The 26,492-nt window shown below is 38.9% G+C and overlaps 5 protein-coding genes across 11 annotated transcripts in view; 4 read left to right on the top strand and 1 right to left on the bottom strand.

Annotated features, from left to right (window-relative positions):
* LOC126868569 (transient receptor potential-gamma protein) overlaps nt 1-350 on the bottom strand; it is a 99,107-nt gene extending 98,757 nt beyond the window's left edge. For both annotated transcript variants that reach the window (XM_050624167.1, XM_050624169.1), the window contains exon 1: nt 17-350. The gene's annotated coding sequence lies outside the window, so the exon portion shown is untranslated. The remainder of the gene's footprint in view (nt 1-16) is intronic.
* A 64-nt stretch (nt 351-414) lies between these two features.
* Nucleotides 415-3,189, top strand: LOC126868572 (probable tyrosyl-DNA phosphodiesterase). 3 transcript variants are annotated; one of them, XM_050624178.1, is made up of 6 exons: nt 415-592; nt 675-752; nt 831-1,935; nt 2,029-2,571; nt 2,642-2,846; nt 2,914-3,189. In XM_050624178.1, the coding sequence occupies exons 1-6, from the start codon at nt 568-570 to the stop codon at nt 3,043-3,045; spliced, it is 2,088 nt and encodes a 695-aa protein (XP_050480135.1). In that variant the 5' UTR covers nt 415-567; the 3' UTR covers nt 3,046-3,189. The 3 variants fall into 3 exon arrangements, with proteins under 3 accessions (XP_050480135.1, XP_050480133.1, XP_050480134.1); XM_050624176.1 differs by having other exon boundaries at nt 669-752; XM_050624177.1 differs by having other exon boundaries at nt 429-592; nt 650-752.
* Nucleotides 3,190-3,345: 156 nt separating this feature from the next.
* On the top strand, nt 3,346-9,754 carry LOC126868581 (protein THEM6). Its single transcript, XM_050624198.1, has 4 exons — nt 3,346-6,099; nt 7,094-7,308; nt 7,781-7,966; nt 8,124-9,754. The coding sequence occupies exons 1-4, from the start codon at nt 5,940-5,942 to the stop codon at nt 8,232-8,234; spliced, it is 672 nt and encodes a 223-aa protein (XP_050480155.1). The 5' UTR covers nt 3,346-5,939; the 3' UTR covers nt 8,235-9,754.
* A 139-nt stretch (nt 9,755-9,893) lies between these two features.
* LOC126868582 (protein THEM6) lies at nt 9,894-12,535 on the top strand. Its single transcript, XM_050624199.1, has 3 exons — nt 9,894-10,765; nt 11,858-12,072; nt 12,191-12,535. Exons 1-3 carry the CDS (start codon nt 10,621-10,623, stop codon nt 12,425-12,427), a joined length of 597 nt encoding a protein of 198 aa, XP_050480156.1. The 5' UTR covers nt 9,894-10,620; the 3' UTR covers nt 12,428-12,535.
* Nucleotides 12,536-12,935: 400 nt separating this feature from the next.
* On the top strand, nt 12,936-26,268 carry LOC126868580 (tetraspanin-9). 4 transcript variants are annotated; one of them, XM_050624195.1, is made up of 6 exons: nt 12,938-13,105; nt 13,698-13,820; nt 19,885-19,996; nt 23,968-24,159; nt 24,246-24,428; nt 24,816-26,268. In XM_050624195.1, exons 3-6 carry the CDS (start codon nt 19,934-19,936, stop codon nt 25,149-25,151), a joined length of 774 nt encoding a protein of 257 aa, XP_050480152.1. In that variant the 5' UTR covers nt 12,938-13,105; nt 13,698-13,820; nt 19,885-19,933; the 3' UTR covers nt 25,152-26,268. The 4 variants fall into 4 exon arrangements, with proteins under 4 accessions (XP_050480151.1, XP_050480152.1, XP_050480154.1 ...); XM_050624194.1 differs by lacking the exon at nt 13,698-13,820 and having other exon boundaries at nt 12,936-13,105; XM_050624197.1 differs by lacking the exons at nt 12,938-13,105; nt 13,698-13,820 and adding an exon at nt 16,090-16,108.
* Nucleotides 26,269-26,492: the final 224 nt, after the last annotated feature.

Below are 26,492 nucleotides of genomic sequence, written 5' to 3'. Positions count from 1 at the left end.
GAGTTTATTAAATTACCTTTCTCGTTCCTTATCCCTTTGTTCGATGATGTTTGGAAATATCTTACAGCAGATTACAGATCGATCGTATGAAATATTGCCAATCAGCGATTGTGTTGAATATTGTACATCGTGTTGTATGTCTTCCATCTTGATTAATGAAATTGGCGCCCATTGAAGTTCATATGGCATATCATTATTTAACAATGAGGATTAATTAAATAATACTAAATATTCGTGTCGTCTCATCCTGGTATAAACTAGTGAATGTAATTTAAGTGAGTAATGTTGACAATTTATATGGTTTTACGTTGACTTTCACATGTTTTTAAAACCACGTTTTTAAGACGGGCCGACGTGAAGAAGTTTAGATCGAAACTAATTTCAATTCGAACTACACTTACGCCATGTCGATTACAGTGCCATCTGCTCGTTCTCGTCAATAATTTGAAATAGAAGTTGGTCGGATACGGAACAAATTGTGATAGTATTACGCGTTATTGTTTTATATAACATTTAAAGGATAACTTCTTCGTACTATCATCTTTGCAAACTAAATAATATCACGAAATGGCTACAAGTTTTATGAACAATGGTAAGCATACATCAACTGGTTTTAAGGTTAAGATTTAATTTCGTGCAATTTAAAAAGTTGCACTGTTTTGTGCAAGTTTCAGTCAAGAAGCAATGCCCTTACATGGAAAAATGCTATCGCAAGAATCCAATTCATTTCAACGAGATGTCACATCCACACTGTAAGTTTCATATGTTTCTTGTCAGTCTTATCTTAAGTATTCAACCGTGATCGAAGAAAAACATATGATCTGTTTCAGTGGAAAAAATTGTAGTAAATCAGTTAGAAGGCGAAATACGAATTCCCGAGGAACTTAATTTTGAGTGTTCTGATCGTTGTCTTTTGAAAGACCAATTAAAGATCTTGCAGATTGTATTAAGAAAAAACAGAAATAGTGATGGAAGCAGTTCTTCAAACGTAGCATCAAACTCCAAAATAAATGCTGAGAGTCCAAAAGTCACTAACGGAAAAACAGTTTCTGAAACTTTAAAGGATAAAGTGGAAAAACATAAACAACTAACGATTCAGAGAAGAGAAAATAAGTTGAAAAATATGGATGAAGAAGCAGAGGCACTTTTTATGTCTTCTAATGAAAAAGATAATCAGAGAAAAGTTTCCAAAATGAAAGAAGAATTGGATAATCTGAAGATAACTGAAAAATCTATGCATAAATCTAGCTCGCAAGATAAAAAGAGAGATAGTAGTATCTTTGGTGACAATGATAAGGAAAGGAAGAAATCAAAGTTAAATCATACTAGACAGGTACAAGAGTGTGGTCAAGATACAAATAATAGTTCAGAAAATATGGAAAGTTCTAGTGTTTCGAAAGGCACATCTTTGATAGAAAGATTTGAATTATGCAATTCTATAAAATCTAGGAGCGAAGTCAGAGAGAGAGCAATTAAAATGATGAAACAACAAGGATTTGAAGTATCCGTGGTAGAACCAGGAAATTTTGGTATGAAATATGCCTTATCAGCTCCATATCACTTATTTCTTACAAGAATCCAAAAATCAAAAGAAACATATAATCAACAATTTTCTATAACATTTCCTGAGATCTTAGACATTAGTTTAGGGGAAATTGTAAAAAGTTTGCATATTAATTTTATGGTTGATGTTGGGTGGTTATGTTTGCAATATTTATTGGCTGGACAACGCACAGATATGTCTATTTTATTTGGAACAAGAGTGGATGAAGAAAAATTAAGCTTGAATATCACTATGATACCTGTGTGGATGCCAACAAAGTTTGGTTGTCATCATACTAAAGTCATGATCCTGAAATACAAAGATGATGGAATACGGGTTGTGGTTTCCACCGCAAATCTATATTCGGATGATTGGGAGAATAGAACACAAGGGTTGGTTAAATAATTTTAGAAGTCATTTTGTGCTTGTTTTAAGAAGAAGAGTTGTTTTAATCGATAAACAGTTGCTTCAATGTTGTTGATCAGAGTTTGGATATCGCCACATCTTCCACTGCTGGCAGAATCTGCAAACCCCAGTGATGGAGAATCACCAACAGGATTCAAGAGGGATTTAGAACGTTACTTGCACAAATACGAACAACCAGCTTTAACAGAATGGATTTCTGCTGTGAAAAGAGCAAATTTTTCTTCAGTAAATGTATTCTTTGTGGCATCTGTTCCTGGGAGACACACAGGTGTGGAATATGATTATTGGGGTTATAGAAAATTAGGTCACGTTCTTTCTAAACATGCAAAACTACCTCCTGATGCACCACAGTGGACATTAGTTGCTCAGAGTTCAAGTATTGGTAGCTTAGGTCCTAATTATGAAAGTTGGATTCAGAAGGAGATAATATCTTCGATGTCAAAGGAAAATCCACCAGGTTTGAAGAGCTGTCCGAACTTTCGGTTCATTTATCCATCTTTAAACAATTACAAACAAAGTTTTGATTGTCAAGTTGGATCTTGTTGTTTGCCATACAGTATTCAAACACATTCTAAACAAGAATGGGTAGAATCCTATATGTAGTAAGTTCTTAATTTTTATTTATATATTTCTATTTATATATGTACATACTGTACATATAAAATATTTCAGCCAGTGGAAAGCTACACGAACCGCTAGAGATAAAGCAATACCTCATATAAAAACATACACAAGAATTTCGCCTAATTTAGAAAAGATTCCTTGGTTCGTTCTTACTAGTGCTAATTTAAGTAAAGCCGCATGGGGAATGGTCAGAAAGGACTCCCATCATATTTTGAATTACGAAGCAGGCGTTATATTTATTCCGCACTTCGTTGTACGTAAACGTATTCTTATTTATATATCCTTTATACACGTTTCAAGTATACATCATCTTTTTACAGACTGGATCAACTACGTTTCCTATCAAAAAAGAAGAAGCTGATGTTCCAGTTTTCCCTATTCCATACGATCTACCTCTAACTCGGTACGGGAGTGGGGATAAACCATTTGTTACTGAATTTTTTTCTAGCTAGTAATATCTGAAAATCGAAGAATACTATAGCATGAAAATTACATGTATTTATTCTTTTCTATATTTTTCGTTAAGCAGAATATCAAACAGAACATTATTGTACAAATGATTTTTTTTAGAATAAACATGATAATAATTGCTTTGATACACATATATGTTAACTTGGCATTACAAAAGAAGAAGAGAACTACACTTTATTTTCTTCACGAGTTGCTTTTCGTCGTCCCATTGCGAACATAGTTTAGAATGTAATGTAATGGTTCTATGAAGCTTCTGGTAGGCTAATAGAAATTTTACGACGTCTGAAATTCCCACGTCGTACGTGAGATATTTATTGATTAGCTCATGATTCGTGCCGATTTCGTGATTGTTCGTTCGTGGATCACGCGTTTTCCATAAAACATCAGCAGGAAAGCGTTTCCTGACCACCACCTTTTCGACGTAACATCATATTGCTTGTGCATGCCCCGCCTTCAAACAACGTTTGACGAAGCTTTGCTTGTTCTTTTTCCCGTATCAATTACATATGGTTGGCATACGTTGATTTCGTAAGACGAGGTCACACAAGGTAGAGAAACGAACTCTTTATATTCCTTAAGAAATTTACTAAAAAAAAAGAATAGCAGAAAAAGATTTACATATGAAAGATTAAAAATTCTATTTAGGAGTGATCTTTTGACGAAGAAAGTAAATAAAACATAAAATGCTACAAAAGGAAGATTCATAGTGGAAGTCATCGTTTGAATTATCCGTGATTTTAATATGTCATAAATTATAGTATATTCATAATTACATTCGACGGTGACGTCGATACATACTTATATTGTATACACTTTTGTGCCATATTAATAAACAAATTTTAGGTGAGTTTTTAATTCATAGAAACGAGAAAAAAAGGAGGAAGATTCATTATTCTAGATAGATCGTGATGATTTAGCATTATATTTGTCCCTTAGTGTCCTATAATTATTATACTTTATTAATATAGATATTGGGAAAATTGCGTCGATACGCTTCGTTCTTTTTTTACATAGATATAATCAATATGATTTAGCAATAAATATATCAGAAAACCTCGCTTATCTCCTTAATCAGCGAGTTGTAAGACTGTCAAAGTTCAAGGATATTGTATATTTCAGACAATTTCCTTGTTACTTTGTACCTGTTTTCTTCAAAATCCACTATATAGAACCTTATAATTTCTTTTCGCTTTCAAAATTGAAGATTTCAATCTATTTGAATTAATCGTGAAGAAGAACCGTTTCAAAGAAACCAGTTTACGCTATGATTTTCAAATTTATATTTTACTCCCTGTAAAAGCAGAGGCGTTCAAAATGGCAAGATTAGCGTCATCCTGGCATAACACACACTTGTACTTCGGTTTGCCATTAAGAAAAGCGCCAAGGATTTTGACGTCAACGCGCAACGAGGTGTCGCCTCCCACTAGGAACCAGCATCATGGTTGGAAGTCCTCGGCGCAGATGCGACTTCTGGAAAGGGACGTTCCGGCGCCTGTGACGCCGACGACGACATCGAACCCGGGAACGCGTTGATCAGCAGTTTGTGAGATGTCGTCGACTCGAACGCATACTCCTTAGCTCTGTACTTGTGTACGTGTGTTCCTTGTGTGCGTGCGTGTATAAGTAGACAAGCATGTGCAGATTCGTGTTGCCGTGAATAGTCAGGCACAGGACAGTCATCGGGCGTCCGCGGCGATTCCACCTGACAGACTGCCGCTAGGTAGGTCGAAGCGAGCATCGATACGAAAGCTAGTGAGCGCTTAAACGTCGGAAGCTTAAACACCGATCTGAATAATAAGAATCTTGTGATATAGAAGAACCATCATCAATTGAGAAAACACCTTCGATTTCGGAAGAAGCAATACCGCAATGACGCATTGCGAATCTCGACGGAGAAGACCGACGTTTCGGGACAATATTTTGGAAGAACGCGGCCAATGAAAACGTGCTTCGCGTGACAATCGTACAACCTCTCGAAGGGGAAAGTATCGAAAGTAGCTTTCGCTGGGAATTTTGAATTGTCTCCACGGTATATTCGTACTACCAGAAATTCTACGTTTAAACGTTACATCGACATGGTGTCGTTGTTGCACGGTTGCGATTCGTCACCGTTCCGTTTATTCATCGGCGTACAACGATCAGCAACGTTGCAAGACGCGCGCGGTTCATCGGATGCCTATTTTTGATGTGCTGCTTATTCGTCAACGATCCCCTGCCACTTGGCAGGAAAGCATCGCGTGATCATACCAAACGCGTATTCCCAATATTTACACTATTAATTAGTGAGTGCACATTTCGGACATTTTATTACTTTGTTAGTTTACAAAGTGCTTCGCCTGCCGAGTTCTTCCGCAGAGTGATCGTTGTCAAGAAGGAGATAAACAAATCACTGTCTTGTTTTTGTCTCTTATTATTGAACATTTGCATCCTAGCACGACTCGAGTGGAATATTCCATGTGCACGATTACAATGAGAAACGCACTCCATGGAAATGTGACACTCGATACTTTTTGTCTGAGTATTTAAATGGTAATGCTTCTGGCATTTCAGGTCCGAGGTGCTTCGTATATAAAAGAACGCCGGACACGGGCTGCATTATCTCTTGATGCGTTCAATGGTCGTCCGGCATGTACCGATATATTTGGAACTAAGGTTGATCGTCATGGTGCGTCGATCCACCTACGATCCTTTGACATGCTAATCGAGCAACTTGGCTTTTCATCGGCGAGAAGCGAGCCAGGAAACGCAGTCAGAATCGACGACGAATCGATAAAGTGGAGTGTGGCTTCCCGACGGTGGAGGAATTCCAAAGCCTGACCACGCGGGGATCATACTCCTGTTCGAATTTGAGGACGTGCGAATCGCAAACTTAATCATGATGATAACCTGCTGGGTGTTGGCTGGTGTATTTGGAGCTATCGTGCTGCTCTATAACCTAGTAGAAGTTCACTATTTCTTGCGTATGTGCTTGACCGTGTTCCTTGCACGTTTCTGCAAGAAGAAGGTTCATATCCTCGATGAGACCACCGTTTACGGTACGTTGGCTGCTTAACCCTGAATGAGATTAGAAATAACGATGATTAACGATTCGATGTTAAATCGTGTATAATGCTGCCTCGTTCAAGCTAGTATTATCGATAGGACGTAACCGAAACGTTATTTAAGAATATAGAGATTCCATGAAAATGCATTTCATGGATCTTTGTGGCTACGTAAGTCCAGAATCCTTACAATTTACTGACTTATCTTGGGCTCATTCGCGTAAACCTTGACCTACCATGCGCGATCAGTTGGCCGGTCGGTTGCTCGTGTCGCAAATCCGTACGAGTATTGATTGTGCAGTACTGTGCTGCGAAATTCTACAAAGCTGGACCAACAGATCGAAATGTAAACGACGTAAATTTTGCAACGTGTTTTATCAGTATGCGTCTTTTCTGTCAGTAGCGTTCTCATCCTATACACGGTGGTCTGAATTCCAGAAATTACCTACGAAAGAACATACACTTTTATCAAGACTTACATGACACGTGGGACAAACAAAGAATATTAAACTCTCGGGATACTTAATATGCTTATTATATTCCAGCAAATACTGATCTTTTATTTATCTGTCCTTGCAGCAACTCGACTCAAACAACTTTTTCATCATTCTCTGTTCCATATCTTTCATCTTATCTTCTTAAACCTCTAAGTAATTGTTTTTAATCGTATTAGTTAAATCAGAAAAGTTTTCTCGAGTATTCTTTTAATCGGAGGCACGATATGCGATTGCGGTTAGTTATTATTCGGCTGAAATCACGCATCTTTAATTCTCTTGACCGTCATGGAAAATCGCAACGTACGTTTCGCAATTGTGTGTCAAATACAATTCATGACACCAACCTTCGAAAATTGCTATTTAACTTCAACTTTAACCTTTTGGTCTTTGAAACATACATAATAAAAGAATAATCATCGTTTATCTCATTCTATTTACTCTCGCGGCTGTACTAATTTACTTTTCTAGTTGTATTAGTTTACTTTTCGCAGGTATTTGCACGACAACGGACGTGGACACATTACTTTATCACATGAACAATGCGAGATATCTTCGCGAGATCGATTTCGCCAGGGCGGATTTTTACGAAAGGACCAGCCTCTATCGCGAGATCTGTTCGCAAGGATCGGGTGTCGTACAAGGAGCGTCGACCATTCGTTATCGCCGCTTCCTGAAACCTCTGTCCATCTACAAAATAACTTCTAAGGTATGTGAGTTTGATCACGTAAAATCGTATTACACAGTCACGTTCGTTGTTCTCTGTCTGATCGACTTGAGAAACCATAGAAAATTTGTACGATTCTTCGACACAGAGATCTCGGTATCCGGTCGATTATCAACATTTGTTCTCGGTAACTTCTAGGAAAACCGATAAGACCGAGAAGGAAACGAACTTGTTGACACTTAGTGTGCAAATCGTTGCTGGTACTATTTTAGAGAGTCGAAGCTGTCCAAGTGTTCGCCACTATAGTTTTGTATGCACTCCGATGATCATATGACGCATTGTATCCAAAATGTATTCTCGCTATCACTTTTATCATGGTGCAAGTGGAATATCAAATCAAAACCGGTTACACTTTTCCATTATAAAGGAGAAGAGTTAATTGCGCCCATAAGGTTGTTACAAGTAACTTTGCCTATTTAACTATTCGATGTTTTCGTGGCATGTATCCTTGCAGATAATATATTGGGATGAGAAGTCCGTATTCATGGAACATCGGTTCATCACTCCCAGCGACGGATTCGTCAGGGCCATCGCGATGTGCAGACAAAGGCTTTTGGATTGTAGCGCCGAGGCTGTGATCGGTTCCCTTATGGAACGAGGCGTCAAGCAAAACGGTAACGTGGAGGCGGGTGTAACTCAGGTAAAATTTTCTACACTTTTTAACGAATTTTCAGTTTCTCCTTCATTATAAATAAGAAAACCTAAAATCTCTGAAAGAGTAATTACAATTGATTACACTAATCTAAATAATTTGTCTGGAGTGCAAATATATATATTAATTAACATGCATGTTATAGATACCTCATGTCCGACCGCAGATGCCACCGGAAGTCGCCAGGTGGTTGGAAAGTAACGAAATTTCTTCGGCGATGCTTCGTCAGAGCTCAGCAGCAACGACGAATTGCTGACAAAAGGAGGATACGGCGTCCTCCGCAAATGGCGCCGTGTCCACTTCCGTCTATTCGACTACGACCGTGTAAGGTCGAAGATTCGATCGATGCCAGCTTTCGTTGGTCGTGAACGCATTCATGGAATCTTCCAGTAGTTACTTTCTTGTTCGAACGACGCGCGTGATAACGTCGAATCAATTTTTTTGGTGAACAAATTACGAGTTAAGTTTGAAGCTTTTATCGATTGCATTCCCGATGGTTCGGTTGAGAATTGAGGTGAATGATCGGGCAGCTTAAAAGTTGATGCTTGTCTACCTAAAAATTGGCTCAGCGTTATTTGCAACGTAATTCGGATGCGTAATCGTATATATGTATCCAATGCCAAAGAAAAAAGAAACTCTTTCGGATCGATGAGAAACAGAAATCTACAGTACAAAGGCCAAACAGAGACGCGGAAATTATTTTACTAGGCAATGGTATATACGTGACTATCGGACAAGATGTGTTTAAATTCCTCATGCGTGTGGGGAGGAACTTGCTAACAAACCGTTTGATATGCCAATGAATTCAATGACTTTGAGAATAATTTACCAAAAGTCTTACTAGCAACCGTGGAACGGATTGCTAGAAGGATAAGGTCACAGATTGTAGATCGATTACATCCACTTCAAAGGAGCTTCCGAAATTAAAGAGAGCACCGTTTGTTAAATATTCTCCGTTGAAAGTAATCGCGAAACGCGTGGTGTTATTTACATTTTTTATTATAATATATATTATACATGTATATATATATACGTATGTATATAAATATATATGTATGTATATATAAATATATATGTATGTATATAAAAAAAAATATATATATATATAAATTAGCGACTGGCGCCGGTAATGATTTCCACGAGAAAACAATGTAGAATTCTCCCGAGGAGCTGCTTTGCTGCAGGATGGTAGAGATAGAACAACAATATATTTACAAGCGCGTTAAGCGGCGAATGTTTATACCTCTATAACGTATTACAGGTGCCTTCACATAAATCATGGTGGATATTCGCGCGCCTGCGATTGTCGAGCACTCAGACTGTGACATTCGCTTATCGATATGGTTACCGTGTTTGCCATATATCAGTTCGTTGTGATTCTATTATAAATTTCACTTGCTTGTTATTATTATGTTTTTAGTAATATATAGAATGCCCGCGAAATTGCGAGTTAGTTGTAAGCGGCTCGCATATGATCGATTTGTTGAAATCCTTATATACAATCCTTATTACCGACGCCATTTGCATGGGTGAATCCATAAAGTATATCCCATTTGAATTTCGAAATAAATTGGTATCCGTAGTATGGTTATTAAGTAGCCGATGACGTAGCGAGTCTCTAACAGCTAAATAGCATTGTGCACGTACTATGCGTGAAAACGTTATTATAATTCTAGATGATAATAATGTCATTTTTGTCACATAATACTATGTTGGATCATGTCGTTGAAAATACCATTACCCAGGAGTAAGAATAAATATTCCTTAGATGGCCAATGTTTCTTCGTTGGAAAGCACATATTATTTTCTTCTTTATTGTTCAGAACGATTTCGATCGAAACGATATAGTAATTGTTGACGATACAAGAATTTGGCAACGGAAGTTGAATCGAAAATTTTGTAATTTAAAAAAGAGGTCACGCAATGCATGCATGTCGCGTTGAATATTTCACGTAAAGTTCACGACTTTGTGTACTTAATTTTCATATCATAAATAGTTAAGGCATTCACACGTTCACGGCTAATGCGTCCGAGCAATGATATAATGATATATAAAAAGAATGGCATATATATTTTTAGAAATCGTATCTACTCGGTTTTCTGAATTAAACGCGGCATCATTTTTATGAAGATTATGCTGACTAGTGCAGCCAAAGAATATTCATTTCCATCCACACCAGTTAATTCAGTTTGTATATAGTTTATATAAGAATTGTTGATATATATGCATAGTCTCTTAAATCATATTAATCGTTGATTCATTGACTCACCTATTTATTCATTTGCTACGATCATCAACAATTGATCGATTAAATTCTCACAACGAGCCATCGAGTTGTCATCTGTTCACAATTATAAAATCACTATAATAAAAGAGGACAGAATATCATAATCTTCGAAATATTGGGCGTTCGTTATCGTCTTTGACCGCGTGGAATGCTTCCGTACATGCGACGAGCAAGCACCGTCCCGATTACAACGAAACGTCATAGAATGAGGAACCGGTTACAGTGTAAGAAGCGACCTCGCAGTTTGGAATTTCATGGTAACCGCACGCAGTCTTGCTTGGACTGTGGCTTTGTGAACGTCAAGAGCTGTTTGTTCTCCTTTCACGTCTCGTCTTCCGGAAGCATTATAGAAAAATGGTGTGCGCCTGCCTCGTCACGATCTTACTTGTTCTCTACATGCTCTTTGACGTAAATTATTTCCTCAGGATCTTGTTTACGTTAGGTTCGAGCAGGCTGTTACAGAAGAAAAAGAAGATTTTCGATACTACTACTATCTATGGTAATAATCATAACATCTTTTCCATCGGTTATATATCCTAGTTTCAACAGTTTTATAATGCTACTACGGATTATGATAACTAAGTTATAGGTTATGATAGTATTTTCGCGACTATTTTGTTCTTTATATTTAATTTTTGTATTCGATCTATTTAGAAGTACATCCTTTAGTAATTAGTATTTTTCTTTGGATTATTATTGGTATCGATTTGTGGTGAAATCGATGATATAACAATAAGTGTTTCATTGGCCATTACAATATACAAGATAAGATACGGGATAATATTCATTTGATGAAATATTTGTATTTTGTATGAAAAGCAATGTATCAATAAGCATGGATACACGCGCGTTCGATCACGTGTTCAGTAGGTACAATCATGACGTGTAATAAAAACAATGGAAATTGCGTCAATGACTGATCTTTGGTGAATGTAAAGCGGGACCCCCACCATTTTAAAAGAATTTAAAGGCAAGCATTTTTCAAGTATGACTGATCATACATTTTTCATACTCGAAAATTCAGATATTCTTTATTTCATGCCTATGCAGAATACGTATAAATTATATATATATATATATGTATATATATACATATATAATTATGTATATATTATATAATATATATATTATATATAATATATATATAATTATATATTATATATATAATTATATATATAATATATATTTATATATATAATATATATTTATATATATATATTATTACATATATATACCATATATATACCTATTATTACATATATATATATATATATATATATATATATATATATATATATATATATATATATATATATATATAATATATATATATATATATATAATTATACTTACACGAAACGCCAAATCCGATTAAATAAACACTGATACGAGTAATTCGTAAAGATTATAATAAAATAATGATATAATAAATAATGATGTGTAACAAGCATATACATTGTAGTTAGGTAATATGTAAAAATATAAAATTGCATACATATATTCAAATGAGTAGATTGACAAGTATGTAGATGGTTTTTTTATCGATAAAAATTAAAAGAGAACAGATTGAATTTTTTCTTCATTTCTCTAGGTATATGTACAACACAAGATGTGGATTTGTTTTTGAAGCACATGAATAATGCCAGATACCTTCGTGAACTGGACTTCGCACGTTTCCACTATTACGATCGCAGTGGAATTTACGCAGCCATTGCAAAAAGAGGCGGAGGTGCAGTGCAAGGAGCTTCGTCGACTCGGTATCGTCGAGCCATTCCCATCTTTACGCCTTATAAAGTTACCACGAAGGTTAGAAAAATATAATACAATATAATATAATATAATTAGCCTTAATTTGTATATTAATATACATATAATTATATGTATTGTAATGTCATGAAATGAAAAACCTGTTTTAATTTCGCAGCTAATATATTGGGAAGATAAGCACTTCTATCTGGAACACGAGTTCATTAGTTTGACGGACAACTTCGTACGTGCAGTTGTTCTTAGCAGACAAACTGTCACAGGTTTGAAGATTCCAGTTACAGAAATAATCGCTGAAATCGAACCAAACGCGCAACGGCCCGCGTTGACCAAGGATTTAGAATTATGGCTCAGTTCTATGGAAGAGTCTTCTCAGAGATATAAGAAGGATAATTGAAGACGATCTTCTTCGTTTTACACCCTTGTTGCTCAATGTGTACTTTATACGTTTTTGATGTTATTTTGAATTAAGGTGTTTTGAATAAACAAATTTCTCTGTTAACGACATGATAATCGCTAATTCTCATATGCAATTAGACGTTAATCGATCGTTTCATGTCTGTGCAATAGTATTGCCAAGCATTGCTTAGTTGCCAACCCAACATTATTTACAAGCTTATTTTTTTGTTTCTCTCGATTATGCGTAATCGAAGCGTTGTAAATAAGCAACAAATTAAGAAGTAATACGCAAACTGTTTTTGTCATTAGTGGAATGACAGGAATAATTATCAGAACGAAACATAATAATATCACAAAAGTACATTTCTTTATCCACAGGTCATAACCGTGACGCGGCTCTTTCTACCCGGGTAAACTGTTCCCTCATATTGTTCAATTCCTTCGGCTCCCGTCAGATGGCGACTTTCGTTTCACGATGCCCGATGGAGAACGGATATGCGAGAGTTGTGCGCGTTCCTGACGTGCAGTCGATCCGAGTACTCGAAACCTGTCGCGAACACAAGCCGACCTTTGACTCCACTTTCCATGAACTTTCGTGATTCATTCAGTGTCGAAGAGCTCGTGACAGGTCCTGTCAACAACGCAGTACTGGACCGTTCCCACTTTCATCCCACCTGTAAGTGGTATTCTTCGTGTTTCGTATCGCTTTCCGGCCCTCGACACTTCCGTTTTTTTGAACTTCACGCGCAACCCTCTTGAACTTGTTACCGTAATATTTATTCCATTCCGTGCATGAAAATAAATAATAAAACGGGCGTTTTTTTTCAGGTTTACTGTTATATCGTGGTAAACGTAGTAGTTAACATGTTATCTGTAAGAATCGCGCCGTTTCGCGGGCCCGAATGAATGTATCGTTTTACAGAATTTCGCACGACAGGCATAAATTAAAGAAGACGCTGACCGCTGAATAATCGCGACGATCGTAAAGTGTTATTGCCCTGATTCACTTTTTTATTCTACGTTTAACGAGTTCCATTGACTCGTTCAGTCAGAGGTACGCACTTTAAAAAAAAGTCTGCGTCTCCGCATAGAAGGCGCATTTCATTTACGATATCTTTTGCGAGAGACATCATACTCCACACGGATAACATTATGCAATCCAGTCAGGAAAATTCCTACGCTAATACGCTCTCTATTGTTTCTTCTCGTTTAATAAGATATTTTTCATGGAAAATAAAATTTATGACTTCCTTCCCTCCTGTTTCTAGAACGCTGATTCTCAAACTCTCGAGACAACCGGTTCTATATGAAATTCTTCTTGCCTCATTTCGTGCAGAAAATTAGCAGTCCCGTCAAGGCTCTTAGAAATTTTGTCGCGAACTCTACGTTAGGTAAGGAATGCTTCTACACCATCTACAAGCATGGTAGAATTCATTCGTTGGACTTTGATATCTCAATGATGTAAATCGTGGAATCAACTCGTGCAATTTCTATAAAATTTTTATAAAAAAAAATTTTTTTTAAGAAACAGTTTGTTACGGAACAAGCGTTTTTGTGAAAAGGCAAAACACGCAGTTTCGTGCGTGAAGCTTGTTACGTAAGGCAATCGAGATCATGCATTACATAATAATGATTATAAACGATTCTTATAATCATGCTAATGCGAATTGTCCAATGACACTATTCTCGTCGCACCTCCCCACGTCTCTCCTCCTAAGCGACTATATGAGAAACAATTTTCTCTAACCGAGTAGCGAACTGACACTGCCCCACGGTTATGCAGAAATTGCCACCTGATGTTCATGGCACGCTATCTCAATTTGTTTATAGCCTAATTGCTTGATAATCGTGAGATTATCGCGTTTAAACATAATCTTCTTCGGTAATTGCTGTCTGACATCATTACACTTCTGAAATTTAGTTTCGCAACCATTCTCATGAGATTTGTAAACTACTGTTCTTATTATAGAATGAAAATCATTATGTGAAGCCAATTTAACGATGGTTGTCCCGATGATACACGCGCGTCAGCGTTGTTAACTACACGTTCAAAAGCCTTCGTTGTTATTAATGATCCCCGATTAGAACAAGTTTCTAGATCAAGGACCGTAATCCTCTCCGCACTCGGGGATTAGAAACGTTAATTAAATGTCGCAGCAGACCGTTTCGATAATCCGCGCGATGTAATCGCGCCACCAAGGAAATCGATCGTGCGAACCGGCTGAACGTCGATTTCTCTTCCCATGTTCCTCTTCCCGAAACAATCGTCACTGGATACTTTTCGCTCCTCCGCTGTTATCTTCCGCTTTCTTTCGCGCTCGTGGGAAATCTCTTCTCACTTTAATCGCCAATTAGAAGCTTTCCACTTGTCATTTACCGCGGAAAACAATGGAGAAGGATCACTTCCGATTTCGATCGATTCGTTCGTTCGTTTTCTCATTACATATACGCGAGACATCTTATAAGTGATGTAAATGAAGATTTATATCTCTTAACAAGTTTAAAAATCTAAATACGGAACCCTCGTGGGAACATAAATCTCTTCTCTACTTTACGAGGGAGAAAAGTTTTAATCCTCCCCGTTCATATATATAAACCTACATTCGAGGAGCCGATCACGTATTAGGTTGCGGAGGATTAGGGGATGTGAAACGACGATGGCGCTTATACGCGGTCCTTTGTTCGATCCTCCGCCGTATCACGTGGGAGGACAAGCGTGTACGCGGACGCATATCGTTTCGCGATTAACAAGCACATCGTAATAAATTAGGAATTACGACGCTGGTCTCTCAGTTTCTCCTTTCGCCTCCCGTAATTGATGCGCCGCCTTTTTCTTTAACGATCCCCTCGTTTCAAATAATTCGACAACTGCGCTACACCTACTATCTTAATAGCGATTATACACAACGTAAAGTTTCGGTTAAACCATTACACGTTCTCATTGCGGCTTAAACATCTAACAATATATCATAACAGTAGGAAACCTGCGAAATAAACTCATCTGCGAATAAGAAAGCGTGACGTATAGCGAATTGAAACGCCTCGATTTGGAAAAGCACGAATTGCCGTGGTTCGTAGCACGGAAAAACGCGAACCTCGATGCAACGAGCATAGTGATCGCGATCGGCACTAACCTCGTTGCAGAAATTGCACGCACGAACAGAGATAGAGCTGGTGATAGAGCGATGTGTTGGAAACGCAACGCGCTCGTCGTTCCTTTCCTCGGTTACGTCACGTGGGAAGTGAGCCGCGTAGGACGCGTTAATGCGCGGCCGTCGTCGATGGCACGTATCATGTAAAGCGAGAAAGAGCGGCGCACCATGCGAAAAAGGGAACGACAGATAAAGAGTCGTGCCGCGTTAACTTTTACGGTTTAAGCACCGTCCACACCGTTCACGTCGACGGGGCGACGAACGGGGAGGGTCATAGATGATCGCAAATTGTCCGCAATTGACAGGAAGTCGTGGTAAGGGGGACCGTTCCTACGCCCCCTCGCACTCTCTTCGTTGTTCATTAGCCGCGGCGTTTGCGGGTCCATTTCGCTCGTACGAATTGATTTCAAGTACGAGATCAACCGCGCTCTTCGAGAATTATCGTCGAATCTCAACCGAACGCGTTATCTTTGGCAAATTTTCACGCTGTGATCTCGAAAGGATGACTTAACGGAACGATTTGTCAGGTTCGTACCTTTAATGACGCGATGCGTATAAACGTGGGATTTTAATATCGAAAATGTCTGTCGAATCTCATGACTATGTTACTGTAACATCGTAATGATGTCTATAGTATTTTCGAACGATTATCCGACAGTCAGAAATTTATAATTTGATCATCTTTCATCGTTTAATCCTTGGTTCCTTTAGATTTTTAAATCTTAAACGACCTTCCAGTAGGATGCTATTTATTTATGAAAATTCTTCAAATATACAAAAGTCACTCTATCGTCACAGATGTGCTTTCTTCTCGTAAACTGATACCTACAGCGAATTCTTTTACGACGTTCGTCGTGAATTTCGTAGAGGAAGATTTCAGATTTACCAACTGTACCTATAATATCGGAAATTTGTAATTCTTCCTGCTTCGAAAAACGAGTTTCGCAACAGTTATTTCGAATACAGGTTACGAAGAATATTAGGATTTATCGCTGCAAACCTCGAACCAGCCCTGAACTCGTTTTTAATTCTCGTTTATTTAACGAGCGCCATTCGCAACAAGCGGGACCGTGTATTGCACGACGAGTTCGGTTACGCGATAAGATGAATCAATATTATCCCATGCTGATAACGACATTCAAATCGAGGAGGGAGGAGTGGGGATTTTTCCGTTTTATCGAAACTATGCGAATAACGAAAGGTGGCAGTCGTCCAAGTCGAAACCATTGTAAACGCACAGTCAGGAGACTAAGATGCACATCGCCGGTGACAAGAAGACAAATCGAATCGACGATCGTGAAATTCATTCTCGCTGTGAACATAAATTACGCGTTCCTTCTTCTACGCGCGTGGAACGCTCGGTAAACAATGCATCACAATTCTACACGCGCGAGAATTCCATTTTGCCGCGTCATTTGCGCGATTTGACGCGCAGAAACCCGTGAACCGAGGGAAATTAATGTCACACTCGACCATTTGAGATAAGCTGTGTCACGGTCCCCCTTTTTTTCGCGGTTCTTCGACTAACGCCTCACCTGTGCAAAGGAACGCAGTCGAACGCGTGCAGATGAAAAATTCGCGTCGCAATGTTCGTACAGTTAAATCGTTTACCGTCACGCGTAGATAAATGCAACGTTTCTTGTGCTAGATTAGAGAGTTCGATAAATCGTCTGTACTATTCTCAACGGTATTAGCGTGTCGCACAATCGCATGAAAATGGCCGGTGAAACTCCGGTAAATCAGTGAAATCGGTCACTGCTAATTAGCAGGGAAAAAATCAGTTTCTCGTTGTCATTAATTAAAACAAAGTGTCGAGAGGAAAATCGCGGCGCGGGTCTTTTGTTTAGTGGTCGAGGACGTGCGCTATTCGATCCATTACTTACACGTGCGCACGACGAGCTATGTTTAATGGATGAAAAAAAATGCGTCAAACATGCTGCCACTATGGTTCCGAGATCACAAGTTCTGATACCGTGACCCTGTTCAGTGGAATCTTTTATGTGCTTTTACAATTCTAACTTGCCTTTCCAGGGTATCTTTCCAGGGTATGTCGCCATAGAGATTTTTATTTCCATAGTTTTGCAAACGTAATAATCGAACGGCAAGCACCAGGTTTATGGCTTCTAATCGATTTTTAACGACGGTTAATACGTTGAATATTGCGAGAATCGATGGTAATCAATACTGGACACCACGTGGACTATCGACGATCCATAGGAATCCGTCGAATTTGAAATTTGATTTTTTGTCTCCCAGGAACAATATATTCTTTCTATCAGAAATTTTGTCGCGCTTTGTTACGAGTTATTATCTGAATTGAATAACTGGCAAGAATCAATGAGTAACAATGTCGAATATGCAATTACAATTGCGATGTAGTTCCTTTTCCTATTGACAGTGATGAATATTCAGTGAAAATGTAAACACAATTAAAAAGACAACATCATTATCGACGTAATTTGTGAATTGTCACAACGTATACGTCAATGACAGCGAGAGTGTTAAATAATCTGTTTTCAAATTTCGAATTTTAAATTAGATTACCAGTGATTTTGATTTGATCTGCTTAAAATCTTATGCCAATCAGATTTTGTAAAAACGTTTCGGTATCATTGGTGTGAAAATATGTCGTTCTGTAAAACACAATTCGCCTAACAGCTAACGTATTAATTTGCGAAAGTAGAAATATCGTTTGATCATTTGCAAGCATTGGTTACGTATATCAATCACGCGACAGGCATCGAAAGGAAAACACGATCGCAGATTTCCGACGACCTTGAGCGTCTCGGTTGCTACTCAGTGGACGTTTGTAGGAAAGTGACGTCTTCGCGTGAGCATACCTTTCCATAGATGTTACCTCCACCACAAAGTGGACCCGCGCGATCGTGATCGGGATTGTGTATAGGTAAGAGGCCTGGCTGTCGGCAGGGTGTCCCGTTAGGGGACCTAGAAGGCCCAGAAGGGGCCACAGCCAATCGTATCAACCTGGTTCCGAACACACCGGAACGGATCCTCGTCCGATGAGGATCGCCTGACAACCGGTCAGGCTGGTCAGTCAACCGGTACGATCTATTAATTGATTCACGTGTGTTTTTCGTGTTGATAATTCACGTAAAATACTCGGGACTAGTATGCCGAAAAGTTGAAATCGTTGTGTGATAAGGATGAGAACTTTGACGGCGAAAGTTGATTGTAAGTTGATATATCCGATAGCGAAGATCTATTTCTCTTTTCCTTTTACTCATATTTAAACCTTTCAAGCTGAAACTGCACGTTATACGAGCGTATCAAAAGGTATAAGGTGTTTAAATTTATAGCTAAACTGCCGATATTTATGCAATTTCATATTTTAATAAACAGAATTAAAGAAGGCCGTAAATAAGAATCTTTCGCGTTGGTGAAATATTATAAGGAATAACTAATTTTGGATGTGAAATTTAAATGATAGTTACATTCGCATTCCTTATTCACTAAGTATCATTCGATATTTTGAACACTTTGCATATTTTTTTATATTAAACTTCTTACGAGCGTATAAACATCCGCAGTCTATTTATATCTGTTACGATGATACATGGACAATTAACGTATTCTCTGTTTTAAAATCTATCTCATATATTAAACCCGTACGTAAAAATACTACACGTAAAATCCACACATTCATTCACCGATGATTCACCAATGAAAAAATCCTCGTTTTAATCAACATTGAAAGAATCAATTCATCATACATCGAGTATCAAGTCAGCAATAAACTAACATAAGTAGAACATGGGCATTAACCGTCAGACTTCGCAAGGAATATGTAATCGTCGCCCGTGCTCGTAAAGCTTTATCTTCGCCTGCCATTCCTCTTCTTTTTCTCTTTCTTGTTGCTCGTCTCTGTCTCGTTGGTGGTAAACGCGTTTCCCGGTAATCCAAAACGATGCTCAGTTCCTGGCCGGACTCGAACCTCGTCGTTCGATCTTCCCGCGTCTTTCGTTTGAAACGTTTACCCGGTCACGATCGAGCGTGGTTTGCGAATCGAGATCCCGATCGATCGTGACTCACGCGAGAGTAAGCAGCGAAAGTTTTCTGAGCGCTGTTAACGACCAACAAATACGAATGCTAACGACCCGATCGATGTTAATACGTGCGTAGCCCAATCAAAATTCGCGGCGCGCTAACCAAACGCTCGCATGTTCGATTTCGCGATTGTCTTTGCTGGTTCGTGTCTTTGAATCCTTGAAACAGGTATCAGCGACGTAAAAGTTGCTTCGGGACAGTTCTCAGGTGAGAATCATCGCATTCCTCGTGTTTCTAGGAAACACTGCCAATCCCTTCGTCGCGAGGACTTTGCGAGGGATCGAAGCATGGGCCGCACAGGATACACGTGCATCAGGCACGTTTTCTGCTCCCTCAACGTTCTCATTTGGGTACGTAACACTTGCTGTCTTTGTTAATCCATCAAGTAGAAATTACTTACATAAGTTGGTGCTTGTAACGTGTTTTCTCAAATAAAACTTGAACATAGTTTCATCAATCCTTCGTGCGTCTAATCAAAGTAATTCACATACGACTCGTTGTATATTTCCACCAAGTAACTAGTGATTATTTGAATTATTACTTTAACTTCGTGTGGATCGTCGGTTCTACGAGTCTAAATATTCTTGGAATGGAATTGTTATAGTTTTCTTTGAAATAACTTATATTACGAAGGATAAAGAAGTAGTTTGTACTAATAAATCTCGATAATCGATGAGATGTTTCCATTAAAAAACTTGGAAATTTATATACACCAACCTGATACAAAGTAATAAATACGTAATATTCCATTCATAGCCTGATCGTCATCATCGGGATTTATTCAGATTTCATGGAACTATAATTACCGCATGCAACATCCGATTCTATTCTATCGTCATCGTTCGTCACGTTCATAAAAGCGTTCTCTCTTTTCGTTACATAGTTAAAAATAAATATTGTTCGCGATTCCGCTGACGAGACGGCGCACGAAGCGAAAACAACGCCGTTCAAACACGTCCGTAAGCGTGTCACGTTCGCGAACCCAGAAACACGATCGACCAAGTTAATTTCCATCGCTATTCGTGCCGATGCTGCGCAACGTAGAGCAGAAGACTGCGAACAGAAACAGGAGGAACGGCCCACGCATGCGATTAAATCGATGCGCATTGTCATTCTCGGTGCATTCCAACGAACTCTGTCTCTGCTCTCGAATTTATTGTGCCACTTGAAATCGCTCGTCCCCGCCGTACGCTACTCTTAAATAGGACGTTGAACCGTGCTCTATGAGCTATGAACTTACTTACGGTACCCGAGAAGACGCTCGCAGACGCTCGTCCGACGAGGCTTTTCCTTGTAAATCTTTCAACTTGTGCACACCGGTCGCTGTACGTTTCTTCATTATTGTCGAGATACATTTGGATTTACACTGACGTATATCAGATATTTCTACGATAAAGAACGTCGTAAAAATCGTATTACCTTCCCGAAGCCTAATGAACGAGATACTATTAATAAATTGGAGATTTCAATTCGAAAACTTGCGCTCGAAATGAATAGGGGAACTTCGAATAAGGTGGAATGTTTATACTTCTTGAAGTCGATAGATATCTACTGTATGATCTCACTTATCGGACACTAATTTTTGTTAGTTCTTTTAGCATGCTCGTGTTAGTTTGTGAAAAGTTAGGACAATAAAAGATAGACGTACGTATCAATATTTCCGACTGTCGCTTGCAATATTTTGACGTATAGTATTTTATGTATCGTTCTTGATACACATTAATAATTTTATAAAAAAGTTCATAATCTAAGTCAGATAGTGAAATATCATATATATCAGATATCCTAGGACAATTGACAACTGGTTGAAATTAAAGATTAAAGTATTGTTTCTAGTACGCAACATCGAGGCACGTCCCAATTGGCCTATATATCAGGCACACGCTATTTTCCTTAACGTCGTCGTCTCATCTTAAATTCCTGTACCGTCGTGTAGTCGAGAAGTACTAGGTTTCAATGCTCCGCGGGTCTCATTACGTATGTCGTGTCCTTAATTGCACACTCGAACGATTCCAGGCGTCTGCGCTGAAATTGCGTCTGTAATTTCGCGCGGGCACGCAGTCGGTTTGCTAATCAGCAGTCGACGATCGAGACTCTGCACGGTCATTTCATCCACGAGAGATACTTAACGGTACTCGTTTCGTGGACGACGTAAATCGAGGGGAGTTTAATCGTTCGACCGACTGATCCGTTCGTCCATTGATTCCACGCGGCCACGATCTGTTGGCCGCGATGCTGTTCGCCGACGAACCGTGGCTGGGATATTGGGTCGGTCGAGCATCGGTCGATTTCGTCTCGATCCTGAGCAACGACGCGTAAGTTACATCGTTCGAACTAATTTAACTATATTGGATAATGCGGCACGTTGTTACCACGCTGATGTTAATTTACGCCGGTTCCATATATCGCAGCGAGGACGAGTACTCTGCCGACAACGTTTCTGTTTAACCAGTTTACCTATCTGGACTCTGGACTTGGCTCGATCTTAGTACACCCCCGTTCATAAGCACAATAGAGTCTTCCACTTGCGAACTATTGAAGATAAAAATGATCACTTTTGCGATGCCAGGTTTTATTTATTCAAATAGAGATTCAAAAGATCGTTGGTTTGTTTTGGTGCCTGAGGATGACATAAAGAATTCTATGGAGCTCCGTTCTTCTTATATTTGAAACTATCGGAGTCAATTTTGAAATGCCTCGAGTGCTACTTTGTGAGAAGCCACATCTTTGTCATTTTCATTGGCTGTTTAGATCACGATAATATTACTTCTAACAGGAACAGATATCTGCTACTAGCAGACATTCTATTATTGCGTGATACACGTATAGTAGACTGTTCTGTTCGTATATTGGAACGTTTACAATTTGCACTTAAATATAATGTTCTACATGACAAAATACTGTATAGAATGAAAGCTGAACACAGCATTTGAGGGAATACAATTTCGATATCTCTAATCGTTCGAAATAACAATGTCAATCTCAACAAAGACGCAGACTGTGAAAGCGCGAAAACACGTCTGATTCAGGATGATATTAGCTTTGAACCGCGTAGTAATAAAGTTGCCGCACCATTCATTCGAGCGATACAGGCAGGTATAATGGGGTAGAGGTTTACAGATAGATATAATGGGATGGAGATTTACAGACGACGAGCTAAAATTGAGGCAGTTGAACAAAGGAACGGTAGAAATCGTAAATGACGGGTGGCCTCACTCGGTACAACGACGGCTTTAATCTCGCCTGGAGGGCAGCATAGGGAGGGTGAATTACTAAACCGTAACAATTTCCGAGGAAAGGTCAATATACCTTCTAATCTCGCTGTCACCGAATACGTCAGCTAGACGTACACTATATGTGTATATAGAAACTATGTTTTACCTGACCAGGATGGCAATTTCCCCTTTGAGACAGTAACCACGAGACGGCCACCGGCACAAGGAAGGAAATACGCGTGTAAATCGAGCTGCGGCGTTTCAATTGCTGTCCACGATACACACCGATGTCTCGTCAGTGAAAAGAAACGTTGTTGGGTCGTCTGGTTGCATTAGAGTTTCATTAACGTTATAATACAAGACGAGCGTGCTTTCTCGTTGCCGACCCACTTTTTACTTGCGATTATGTATACCCGCTGAATAATCGAGATTCTCACCAAGCATGAAAACCACTAACGTCGACATTCCTCCGTCGATCTTCCTTCTCTTCTACATAATTCATCGATTGCCGATTTCGAGAGCGACTACCAAGGTGTCAGAAACGACAGGATCGAAAGTTACACACAGCGGTTTGAGGTCGAACGAGCACGCATAGCTGGAACTTACATTCGACCTCGTGATTTAAGAGGTTTCGCAACAGCGTGCAACGTTCATACGGAAGCACACGCGATCATATCGCCTGCATAATTGCGCGTCGAACCGTCAGGAGGAAGCCGCTCTGTCAACGATATTTTCTTCTTGATTCTCGCTTTGAGATATTTTTTTCTGAATTCAGAATGTATGCAGAATAATCGTCTAGAAAATAATTATCTGCATATTCGTAAGATTCGCTGCATTTTCTCTATTGCATATAAAATCAATATAATTGCATAAAAGATCAATTTCGATACTCGTTAATGAAGATAACGACTAGCGATTTTGTAATCTTTGATCTGGTTCAAGATGACCTTTACGGTCATATCTTGGTATTTCTAGAGTCATATGTTAATTTTAAATTTATGTAAAAATGTAAAGTCGACGAGGATGATCGACGTAGAAAGATGCGTGTCATGGTCGAGAGCATCCAGGTCAGAATGTCGTTCTGACTCGTTTAACATTTTTTACAGTTATGCGCTTGTGGAATTTTGGGTGCAGGCCTGTGGCTACGATTGGCTTACTCCGGATACACAACCTTGGTGCCGCACTACAGTTTCGCGTCAGCTGACTCGTTGCTGTTAGCCGCTGGATGTGTGACCTTCGTCATCGCCTTCTTCGGATGCTGTGGTGCATGGTTTCAATCGAGATGCATGTTAATCACGGTTCGTAGACTCTCGTTCCTCGTCCACTTTCCTACGGGTATCACCTTTGCTTTGATATTCATTTTCTAATTTTTCTCTCTTCGTAGTACTTTTTTTTGGTAATACTGATGTTCCTCGGTGAATCCATGTTGGGCACTCTGGCCTTCATCTTTAGGGAACATTTATCGAAGAGCTTGAAGGACGAGCTTCTTTTCGGTATTGAAAAACATTATAATCTGACCAGGGAACCTGGTACTCTTCCTGCTATATGGGACCACATACACACAGAGGTGAGAACAGCCAAGTATGTCTACGTTAACGCTAAAACCATCCACGATTAACGACTCGAGACTGGAACTATTTTAAATATGTATTATTCTCAAAACCACATTTGCAGTGGTTGCAAAAAGTATTGACACATACCAACGAAGCATTTTTTATCAGGTTCTATGCTTCACTTTCGCAGTATCAAATTTTTGTAGTCGCATGAAAGTACTGTTAAATGATATGACATTTGAATGATATTTGAGCTTAATTAATTAATATGTAATATGTATGTACGATAGATATAACAGCGTACCAATATTTATTACGACCGGTGTACGTACCATTATTCAATTTCCCTTTACTGCATCGAATCTCACTAATTTTTCATTGATCTTCTGCCACAATTTTAGTTCCATTGCTGCGGTGTACGAGACTATACCGACTGGTTCCGGATCGACGCATGGCCGACGGAAGACCGCGTACCCGATTCCTGTTGCATACAGAGGGAACGATATTGCGGTCGTCTTGGCCCTGGGGAACGAAACAAGGAACATTGGTACCAAGAAGGTTGCGCAACAGCTATTCAAATGTGGCTAGTTACTAGGCTTCACGTGGTCGGAACCGTTGGTCTTGTTGTGGCTTTCCTTCAGCTATTCGGACAGGTGGCCAGCATGATCTTGTTCTGCACTGTCAGGCACAAGAGATCATCCCACACGTACAAGAGCTACGATACTGCGAACACCTAGAATTTCAGATGGATCTTAGACGAAACCAGTGTCTAAGATCCATCGAATCCAACCAATTATATATTACACGTTACATTCGCGATGATCACGATCTTCTTCGTGAAATGTCTGAAGAAGATTTCGATTGTCGCATGCGCTACTCCTCGAGCGAGATATGGATCCCTGTAAATTTCATTCGTTGCCTTCGATGTTATTCCGTAATGCCAAGAGGCGAAAAAGACTCCTTTTCTAGCGTAGAATTTGAGTAGGACCAGTGATCACTGCGAATCATCACGACTCTGAGTAAGCGTTAAAGATCGTTACGAAGGTCGTGAAATTTCTGCTAATCCGCGACAGAGATAATAGGATCAGTTAATAAACGAGCGCGACTTCAAAAATGCACAAGATACGCCGTTACTTGGCTCGTTACTTTCGATGAATGATTGCTTTTCCTAAAGGATCAGCTTGACGAGTTTCTAACAAAATACCTTCGATTTATAGGAATAACGACGACATACTGTCGAGGACGGTCCGACAAGTGACTACTATCACATCATTTTAATCGACTTTCGATCATTAGAACGTTAGATCGTTAGTATGTGAGAGAATTTTATATCGTAGAATGCGACTGTTTTATGTTACCTTGCATGCGAACCTGTTTATTCACTAGAGATAACACGTTGATCGCACGCAGAAATTACCAAAATTACGTTTCGTACAGCGAGGCTATGTTCGATGATTTTTTTGTCAATATTTTATTACTTTCTATTTGTTAAAAAGCTGCCTGGTTGTGCGAACGTGAGCATTATTTTTACTCGTTATCGTTTAAGATCGTATCGACACACCCGTGGAACCTGCAATTTCTAAGATTTTCCTTTCGCTTAGCTTTAAATCCTCGGGTGTGTTGGTCTCACGTTTTTACCGTATTTGATCGTATACAACATCATCGCGTAGTTGATAATTTAACAGCACTTGAGGTCTAATATTTGTTTTGAAGAAGCGTGGTTTCGAGTGCAGCTTGTTACGATATTACAAAAGTCGTTCACATTGCATCACGCTACAAGATGTTCGACACGAAGTTCGTTACGTTGTACGTACCTATATCGTTCGAATAATAAATAATATATTTATGCGACAATATGCTTCAGATATCTTTAGTAACCATCTTGCAAATATGTATAGATTTTATGCGAAATTCACAACTGTAAACACGCGCAGAATGCATGAAATAGCTAAAAATATTTGCTAACGTATTTAGTAGGTGAATCATTTTCAAGTCATTACGCGGATTCATAAAAATATGAATTTACATAAATATCTACAGTCTATAAATATACATATCGCACGTTAACATTGTCTAAC

Source organism: Bombus huntii, chromosome 8 (genome assembly GCF_024542735.1).
Source record: "Bombus huntii isolate Logan2020A chromosome 8, iyBomHunt1.1, whole genome shotgun sequence".
In the NCBI taxonomy this organism is placed as follows: domain Eukaryota; kingdom Metazoa; phylum Arthropoda; class Insecta; order Hymenoptera; family Apidae; genus Bombus; species Bombus huntii.
This window is presented reverse-complemented; position numbering and strand designations above follow the sequence as displayed.

Excerpts from the sequence above, each read along its gene's own strand:
- LOC126868572 (XM_050624176.1), top strand. The coding sequence starts at position 568 with ATGGCTACAAGTTTTATGAACAATG. Across the intron at positions 2,572-2,641 it reads TGGGTAGAATCCTATATGTA|CCAGTGGAAAGCTACACGAA; the intron begins GTAAGTTCTTAA and ends AAAATATTTCAG. Across the intron at positions 2,847-2,913 it reads TATTTATTCCGCACTTCGTT|ACTGGATCAACTACGTTTCC; the intron begins GTACGTAAACGT and ends ATCTTTTTACAG.
- LOC126868581 (XM_050624198.1), top strand. The coding sequence starts at position 5,940 with ATGATGATAACCTGCTGGGTGTTGGCTGGTGTATTTGGAGCTATCGTG. Across the intron at positions 6,100-7,093 it reads CGATGAGACCACCGTTTACG|GTATTTGCACGACAACGGAC; the intron begins GTACGTTGGCTG and ends TACTTTTCGCAG. Across the intron at positions 7,967-8,123 it reads TGGAGGCGGGTGTAACTCAG|ATACCTCATGTCCGACCGCA; the intron begins GTAAAATTTTCT and ends TGCATGTTATAG.
- LOC126868582 (XM_050624199.1), top strand. The coding sequence starts at position 10,621 with ATGGTGTGCGCCTGCCTCGTCACGATCTTACTTGTTCTCTACATGCTC. Across the intron at positions 10,766-11,857 it reads CGATACTACTACTATCTATG|GTATATGTACAACACAAGAT; the intron begins GTAATAATCATA and ends TCATTTCTCTAG. Across the intron at positions 12,073-12,190 it reads CTTATAAAGTTACCACGAAG|CTAATATATTGGGAAGATAA; the intron begins GTTAGAAAAATA and ends TTAATTTCGCAG.
- LOC126868580 (XM_050624194.1), top strand. The coding sequence starts at position 19,934 with ATGGGCCGCACAGGATACACGTGCATCAGGCACGTTTTCTGCTCCCTC. Across the intron at positions 19,997-23,967 it reads CCCTCAACGTTCTCATTTGG|TTATGCGCTTGTGGAATTTT; the intron begins GTACGTAACACT and ends CATTTTTTACAG. Across the intron at positions 24,160-24,245 it reads CGAGATGCATGTTAATCACG|TACTTTTTTTTGGTAATACT; the intron begins GTTCGTAGACTC and ends CTCTCTTCGTAG.